This window comes from Myripristis murdjan, chromosome 13 (assembly GCF_902150065.1).
Source record: "Myripristis murdjan chromosome 13, fMyrMur1.1, whole genome shotgun sequence".
Taxonomy (NCBI): Eukaryota; Metazoa; Chordata; class Actinopteri; order Holocentriformes; family Holocentridae; genus Myripristis; species Myripristis murdjan.
This window is the reverse complement of record NC_043992.1, coordinates 29230604-29239865: the sequence shown is the minus strand read 5'-3', so window position 1 is coordinate 29239865 and position 9262 is coordinate 29230604. Positions and strand designations below refer to the sequence as shown.

The following is a 9262-nucleotide window of genomic DNA, read 5'->3' as shown; positions in this document are numbered from 1 at the left end:
TGTGGTCAATATATAAAAAAGGTGAACGGATGGATTCCACATGCCTGGTTCCCACTGTGAAGCATGGAGGAGGAGGTGTGATGGTGTGGGGGGACTTTGCTGGTGACACTGTTGGGGATTTATTCAAAATTGAAGGCACACTGAACCAGCATGGCTACCACAGCATCCTGCAGCGACATGCCATCCCATCCGGTTTGCGTTTAGTTGGACGATCATTTATTTTTCAACAGGACAATGACCCCAAACACACCTCCAGGCTGTGTAGGGGCTATTTGACCAAGAAGGAGAGTGATGGAGTTTGAACCACTTCATATGCACGCCTTAACAATAGTACGGCACACAGTCCTATGCCTGAATTAATAGCCTACACCTCTTACTAACGCTGTATAACTGCTGGTCATTGCATTAATATCCTACAACAGAACAGACATAGGATTATTATAAAGAGAAAATTTGTCCCGATGGATCAGGTTAATTTCATATGAACAACAGATTTCCTGAGCATTTATATGGGCTACGCAAACTTCAATCCACATGATAAAAATTAATCCACGGACCACCAAAGTAACGTTTGACTGTTTAATTAAATCAACTTAAAATTACTCTGGCATGGTTGGAGGGGGTGTGCTCCAGTACAATACGAGCGCTCATGCACGAGCACATGCACGGTCACATGAACGTGGATACGACGTAAATCATGCCGTCCTCCTGCTTCCGCAAATTTGTCAAGGATTCTCCCCTTGCAAGAGGGTCCTCTTACAGCACATGAGAAGAGTCAACTTCCAGGTATGTGTCTGGAAGAGGGCTCATGAGCAGTACCCAGAGATCCCATCCCCTCTCGAACATGGGTTTCATATGAACACAGAGAAAGGCAAGCTAGAGCCACTATGGTTTGAGGGTGATGTCATCCCCAAAGCCCTTGTCGATGTCTTGGTAGAAGAGGAAACAGATGAGGATGACTTAGCTGATGACATCCATACAAACATGGATGATGATGAGGAAGAGGAGGACGATGATGATTAAAAGCTAGTAACATAGTTTTATCAGCTAATGTATCTCATGTATAATATCATCAAACAAAGCCCTCCTAAACAACTTTCTACATCACTGCTCAGAGTAGCAAAACCATACTACAATCCTCAAATAGTCCAGGTATTTCATGAACACATTGAGGACACATCCTGGTGCAGAGAAATGTTATCAGTGTAGCCAGATCACATATCCCAGACAACTGCTGCCACACTAAAAGCATCAAGAGATAGCATGAATAAAACTTAAAAAATGCATCTTCTGGGACATAGTCTACACTAATACAATACACTGATATGACCAGTGGTCAAAGTACAGTAGCAAAAATATCTAAGAACCATAGAAATGTGTTCTATTTTCGTTATTTGACTATGCAGAATGTTTATCTATAGTTAAGAAATGTTGACTCGAGTCATTTATTCCGTGTCAGGACTGAGTTCTTTAATAAATCTCATATGATTACCTGGTTTTGTATGATGCTGTTTAATGTTGCACCTTGATATCGTGGTCCATCTGGGGGCGTAACATTATTCTCTTTTCATGTAATTCACACTTCAGATAGTATATCAAGACGTAACTGAAGTCTCACCTCTTGTTTAAGATTGGGTTTAGATTCCAGAAAATATGCTTGAGCCCATTTGAAATGGTAATACTGGAATTTTCAGTTTTTTCCCGATTTGGGGTAAAGTGGAAAACTTTGGTCATAGCAGCTGTAATCCTATAGATGGAAAGGTCACCTTGGACTTAAATTGAAGCTTAGAAATGTGGGAAGTTTTTAATAAACATTTTAGGCAGTGAAACAATAATGAATTGTTTGAAACTGAGCACTTTTGATGGTGAGTTTTCAGGCGGACAGACATTTTTTTTGTCTTTTGGGGTATGTTGAAGGTGATATTTGAGAACTGAAAGGCAGGACACCCCTGGATCTTTTTCTGGTAGTTTCCCCTATGTGTCAGGATACATCTTGCAGAATTTGAGGGTTTTACGACCATTTTTGCAGTTGCAGTACCTTAATATGTACAATTACATAATTTCGCCAGGAGCTTTTCCCAAAAAGGGAGTTTTTTGGCCCCTGAGACCAAATGTCACCGAGTTGGGAGTGGTCGGTATCAACTCGTGATGGCCCAAGGTATAAGATAACAGGAAATTATAGTGAAAAAAACTTAGCAAAAAACATCCTGAGGGGTGGACCTGGCTCCCGGCCTATCACACCATAACTATTAAACAAGTCTCTCACCATTACAAACATGATCCTCCTTAATTCCCCCTTGAGTATGTACTTTTGTAGTTATCCCAGTATTACAAAATAGTTGCACCATAATTTGTGGGCTATCAAATCAAGTACTGCCAGATCTTATTTGTTATGAAATAAACACTTTCCATGTTTCAAATGTGAAACTTGGCCCCTGTGAGTTCACGCTAAGGAGCTCAGCTGGTTTTGGTTACATGGTTTCCTCACTATGACTCTGTAACAGTCATTATGATATCCGCTCACCAGTGTAAGAAATGTACACCAAAAAAAAAACCATCAGACTGCTGACTACACAGTGGTAGTGAGGTTGGGCCTCATAACTTACAGGGGCAATCATAGAGAATAATGGAAAATGGCTACATAACAACAAGCCAGCTGTCATATATATGGACAATGCTGGGTCAATACTTATGCAATAAGCTCTTTGTACGTGTGTGTGTGTGTGTGTGTGTGTGTGTGTGTGTTAAAAAAGAAAGATTGCAGATGCAGGCGTGTATTTCTGGCTCATAAAGGAAGAGTAAAGATGGATTATTGAGCTGGTGATAAGCAGCAGGTATAGGCACATCATTAAAGCCACTGATAAAAGCACCTGCAGACTCAGAGGCCATGCTCACTGACAGCAGACCATCGTATGGGGACATTATTGTTTTGCAAGTGATGTAGTGAGGAATTACAGATTGCACAGATTAAAGCAGCGGACATTTCTGATTTACGGGTAGCAGCTGTGCTCCTGCTGCAGTTGTACTGAAGCAAATAAGTGAAAAATAATTATTTGACTTTTATTGTGCAAATATTTTAGAACGTCAAATCAGTTCACAGAACAAACTTGTGGTTTGTATGATTTTCAGATGGAAATGAGGAGGGCTTCCTTGTGCTGCTGCCCCTCTCTGTGCCTGAGCAGGGACACAGCGTGTTTCTGTCTGCTCGGTGTGCTCATCGCTCTTTACATGCTGGCCGGCGCTGCCATGTTCTCCTCCCTGGAGGGGCCAGCAGAGCTCCAGGCTCACCAGCTCTGGGAGACGAGGCTGAAGGACTTCAGTCATGAGCATCGCGTCAGCTGTGAAGACGTGAGGTCTTTAATACATCACTACGAGGAGGCCAGGGCCGCAGGCATCCGGATGGAGCGAGGCAGAACTCTCTGGGACTTTGCAGGCGCCTTCTACTTTGTGGGAACTGTGATCTCCACTATTGGTGAGTCAAAATGAAAAAGCACACCATGAGCACATTTTGAACCAAATTCTCAAACAACAACCCTCAACCACAAATGAATTCAACCTTTTAACTTTACAGCAAAAAAGCTGCGTAACACAAATAGAGTGGTATTGACCGAATATGTACAAATTTCTGTTGACACATCTTTCCTACAGTTTCTTTTTAGTGGAAACATAACACAATTTCATCAATACAAGTCATCTTTAAAGGAGCATTCCAACGTTTTGGACAAAATACCCTTTTATTGACTTACTCAGACTGAGACTGCTGTTTAAAAAAAAAAAAAAAAGTGGCAATAAATCAAAATACACTCAATGGTAATGACCTTGCAGAAATATGGAGACCCTGATTATGAAAACAGCATGGCAAGTCCACAGGGGTGTTTCAAAGGGGAAATTTCATCCATCTAAATCTAAATGGATATTTCACTTGAATCAAACAGAGAAACAGGTTTTAAAGGGGGAAAAAAGCTTGACCTCGTCTCTGAGAATAAACACTTGCAGCCTTCCTGTTCCATAACTATACTATCTGAGTCCCTGACCCGTTTCTGTGGAAACTCATGGATTGGTTACTTTGAATGACTCAATTTCCTTTTTCAACAGCTAACATGTTTACCGACTGCAGTTGTTGCATGTTGTAAATAACAGATGCTGAGCCAATGACAACATAAAGATATTTCCACATGAACTTTTCCCTTTGTGTGGTCACACGGGTGATTGTGAACATTTCATGGTGACTCACCCCATTGATATGCTACCTCTCTCATTCCGATCATGCTCTCCCACTCTCAGCTGCCCACACGTACACACACGGCCAGGCCATCCAGCCCCGACACGCACAGGAAACTACTTAAGATGATAGTTATTTGATGTTCCTAAATTTAGGAGGGCCAACCTCCACAACAATTTAGTGTTGGTGTTTTCCATTTTCTCATTGCACTTTCAGGGCTCCAGAAAAACATGATTACAGGGTTTCCAAAACTTTTAAACCCTATTTGATGAATTAAATCTACTCAGAGACCAGGGAATATATGAATTGTAGGCATAAAACAACAAATAAAGCAACACAGTGCATTAACAAAAAAACAACATTTATTTTGTTATTTATGTATTTCTCCTGCAGAGATAGTAAAGCTGTGGTGAAGTGCTTGGCGAGATGTGCCTCACCTGAAGTCCCCACAAACCTAACAGTCAAATCAATAAATGGATTGATGGCTTATGCAAATTTTGTTAGCAATGCACACAGGAGAGAGTGCACAGCCTGTGAATGTATGAAAATGATCCATGCCACTGTTCTGGAGGACAAAGTGAACAGCCAACATGAATACCTACATTGAAGCTGACCCACTTGATCCAAAAAGGGAGTCTCTTTCCTGCTGCTCTCCACAATTTTCAGGTCTAGTAAGACATGTGCAGCTCCTAGTGTCTTTCAAAGGATCTCAGCTAAGAGGATACAGGATACTGGCTCTTAGCAGCAGTCTGAGACATTTGAAAGAAATGCCAGACCACACACAAACAGAGAGGTGAAGTGAAGCAGGGGTGATCCAGAGAACAGAGACGTATTTCACCCAGGAGAAGGAAAGTAAGAATGGCTCTTACAGTTCTCACACTATGCTACCACCGTAGAAAGTCCAGAAAATAAAATTGAACCCTACTTATTGACTAGCAGAGTGGTTGTGGACATTCTAGTTATTTGGAGTCTGGGAACTTGTATCTTACAAAGCAGCGTGACACAAGTGTCTTTACTAGTTTCCAACCAGCGCAGTTGTCATTTTCCCGTCCAGCAGCCATGTTGTGTAAATGCACTTGTGCCCATCTGTGTGCCCATGGGCGTGTCGGTCTTAAGATGCGATGTGGTCAGGCGTATTGTTAGTGCATTGCTGTCTTGGGACAGTTGAATTGCGTGATTGACCAACAAAAACCAGTTCTTAAGTCAGTGGTGCAGTTTTCACTGGGGCGCATCACCAAGATAATAAAATGCGCCTCTGCACCTCATGGAGCTTTGGTTGAATCCTGCTGCTGCCATAGATAATGTGCTGTTTACTGCATGTTATGCCCAGCACACACCCATAATTTTTTAATTTAGAGGCTAGATACAACCCTTTTGAACTATGCCCCTTGGCGCAAAGACTCTGTTTTTTATGCTGTTAAAATAGTGAAAGTGGACTTGGACGCGCCCTAAGTGCACATGCGCCATGCTCTTCAGACTGTGTGCTTAGATAATTAAAATAGGGCCCTTAGTTTGTTTCTCATATTGAGTACTAGACAGAGTGGCCACTGAAAATGGTGTTATATTTTGGGTCAGGAAGAACAGAAATAATAAATAATGAAAAGAAGAACAGGGACATTCAGCCGCATGGAAATGAGGATTTGTCTTTATTCTGGATTTTTTCCACTCATTTAGTGTCTAATTCATGGTTGCTCTGAAGTTGTCAGATGATGTGTTGCAGCTGTGTCGGCTTGGAACCTGAAGGCGTGTGGCCACATCTGTCAAGTCTGTCTATTCCTGACCAGGACACCTTCCACCACTTTTTGGGGTTTTGGTTTTGGCTTTGTCTTTGCACCATCCAGCCTCCCAGCAGCACACTGTCCTACCATGCAGGCACCTCTGATGATTCAGACTTATTTTACAAACTTACAAACTATGAGTCAGCCAAAGTGGTGACACTTGCTCTGAAGTTGTGTTTTGATGGCTGACACAACACTGATATCTCTGACACGGTGGCTGCAATGCCAAAAGTCTGACATAAGTGACCGCTTATGATAACAGCTAGAAACTTGGCTAATGCCACATTTTCATGACAAAGACATCCCAGATCATGTCAGCTTGGCAGGGAAAGCCACAGAACTAACCAGATGACTCTTAATGTCAGCAGCAGCAGAACACTGACCAAAATGGATGACAGCTATCATTTCAGGAAAATTGGTTTTGTGTCAGTTCTGTTTGTTGTTTTTGTATTGTATTGTTCTTTTTTGTACTCATAATTATGGACAATTCTGTTTTCTATCTTAAGCCATCATAAGTCAAAATGGACATTGTTTTGTTTTACTTCTAACGAAACATTACAAAGCTAGACACATTTTCCACAACCTTTACATTCATGAACAACTCATTTTCACTTGTCATAAAGGCCCTGTCGTTTTAAAGTGTCCATAATCACAGATCTGACCTTTGACCTAAAATGTCTTTCTGATAGGATTTGGAATGACAGCCCCATCCTCCACTTTGGGAAAAGTCTTGCTGGTTTTCTATGGTTTGCTGGGCTGCTCGGCCACCATACTCTTCTTCAACCTGTACATGGAGAGAGTCGTCACATTTCTGGGCTTCCTCATGCGCTGGTGCCACAAGAGGAGATCACAACACGATGCTTGGCTCCACACTGGAGGGGAATGCAGAGACAATGATGAACATGGGGGAAAGGAGGAGTGGAAGCCATCAGTGTTTCAGGTCATGCTTGTCCTCCTCGCTGCCGTCCTCGTGGTAGCATGTGGAGCTGCCACCCTCTATTCAGCCATGGAGGGCTGGAGTTACTTGGAGGCGCTGTACTTCTGCTTTGTGGCCTTCAGCACTGTGGGCTTTGGGGACCTGGTGAGCTGCCAGAAAGAGCACCATGAGGACAGCCAGGGATACAAGGTGGCCAACTGTCTACTGATGCTCCTGGGTGTGTGTTGCATGTACTCCCTCTTTAACATCATCTCTATTGTTCTCAAAATGGGTCTTGGCTGGATGCTGAAGACATCAGCCTGGGCGTACAGGAATTTCTGCCACACCAAGCCCCAACACATGTCACTATTTAAGCTCTGTCTTTCTGACGCCAATCCACCCATGCAACTGTGTGAAAATGAGCCTCAGCGCATGCAAAAAATTTCCTGTTTAGGTCACAACATGCTGACACTTTCCAGTGCTCCAAATACTATCAGCAGATGCCTGTGTGATGAGGCCAAGGTGGAAACGGTGTGCCACAGCGACACAGACAGGCTGATCGCAGTACAACAAGTGCAGGGTAACTGTTTGCTCAGGGGGAGTGGCGTAAATGTCAGACCTCTGCCTCTTTGACTAACAAGAGTCATGAAAATGGGATGGGTAAAAAGATGATAAATGGGATCAGTGCTTTATATGGTGATTTAAAAAAAAAAAAATAAAGATTGCTGTCTACCTCTGATGACTGGATAACACTCATTTAGTTGTCTGATTTCTCTAACAGGTCACATTCAGTTTTAAATAAAGTGGAATTTATTTTTACAGCCACTGCTTGAAAAATCACTTGCAACTGTATTTACCTAATGCTAATGCCTGTATATTGTATACAATGCCTTAAAACCTATTGAAAACATCCTGAAATGCAATTTAATGAGTATGTAAAAGCGTCACTGCACAGTTCCCTCCTGTGTTTCCGTGCTATTTTATCTTTTGATGTAGGCACCAAAAACTACCAGGAGAGGGAGCTACTGCACTGTGAAAAAGCTGGGCCTACTCTATCTATCTATCTATCTATCTATCTATCTATCTATCTGTTAGAAAGTAAATAAATTCATAAACAAATAACTACACAATAAAACGCTTAATTGCCACCATAAATATAAAGCAAATTAAACCTGCAGTGCAGAACTTTCACATATAAATGAACATCCAAAGAGCTTGTTTAAAGCCCATCACCGCCAGTCGAGTCTGTGTGGAAGCTGAAAAACATGGAAAATAAAACTCAGAGTGCAACATTTGTCTTTGAAATGTAGTGCAGTAAAAGTCATAATGTTGCTCAAGTAAAACACAGATACTTGGAAGGGGGGAAAAATCAATCAAATAAACAACTCAAATAAAAGTAGTAGTGAGTGTTAGTGTCCACCACTGCAGATCCAAGAGATCTGTATTGCCAAAAAAAAAAATAATGAGGAACATTTGGACAGACGACTGAGGCAAGCCGGGCGAGCTCTAGCTCTGTTCCAGGTTGATGGTTTCTGTGCAGCTAGCCAAGGAAAATAACTCAGACACAGCCTGGCTAATTCTAACTAACAGATCCAGGGACATTTCTTTCCAGCAGGGCAAGTTGATCAATTAAATTTTTTGCCAAACCCTGTAGGCAGAATGGAAAAAATCAAATCTTCCCCTGTCATAAATGCCTTCAGAGCTCAACATTGCTCTGCTGTGAATGTTCACAGTTTCATAGTTTTATTTAAAACATCATCATCATAACTTCATCATCCATGTTCTCCTGTGGGCCAGCATGCTGTGATCCCCCTGGCTTTGGTCCAGCTTCACTGTCAACGTTTGACCCACTGATTGATACATAATGCACTTACTTTCTTGTTACAGTTTTCTAATGTCTCATTTCTTATTCTGTTCCTTATCATTTGCAATATATTCTACTCTTGAGAATTTCAGCAACTGCAGCTGACCCAATTTTCCCTTGGGATTCAATAAAATAGCTTGTTTCTCATTCTAATTGGCCTCCTTTTCAGTCAGAAATCGCACTTGAATTGGGCAACACCAGACCCACATGAGTCACTGGACCTTCTTGTGACTCACGGGTCTGGAGCCAGGCTGTTTAAAGGACAGTGACGAGTATTATATCACATTAACTGCATCAGGATATATGCTACATGCAGTGCTACGTGCTAGAAATTGTTGCCTGCGCTCATTAGACTGACCTAGGTTTGGGGTTAGCCAATCAGAGGCAGCGTAGGGGCGGGTCTTCCCAGCCGGCATGCTGGGTATGCAGGTCCAGTATGTCAATTCAGGCTCTCTCTCTCTTGCGCCTACAGTAGCGTAATT

General features: G+C 42.2%; 1 protein-coding gene across 1 annotated transcript; it reads left to right on the top strand.

The window, feature by feature from the left end:
- The first annotated feature begins 3135 nt into the window (after window positions 1-3135).
- LOC115369710 (potassium channel subfamily K member 13) lies at window positions 3136-7549 on the top strand. The gene is made up of 2 exons (XM_030066380.1): window positions 3136-3472; window positions 6690-7549. Exons 1-2 carry the CDS (start codon window positions 3136-3138, stop codon window positions 7547-7549), a joined length of 1197 nt encoding a protein of 398 aa, XP_029922240.1.
- The last annotated feature ends 1713 nt before the right edge of the window (window positions 7550-9262 follow it).

Bases quoted from the DNA above. Each gene is read 5' to 3' on its own strand.
- LOC115369710 (XM_030066380.1), top strand. From the start codon at position 3,136: ATGAGGAGGGCTTCCTTGTGCTGCTGCCCCTCTCTGTGCCTGAGCAGG. The intron at 3,473-6,689 runs GTGAGTCAAAAT...TCTTTCTGATAG, and splicing joins AACTGTGATCTCCACTATTG to GATTTGGAATGACAGCCCCA.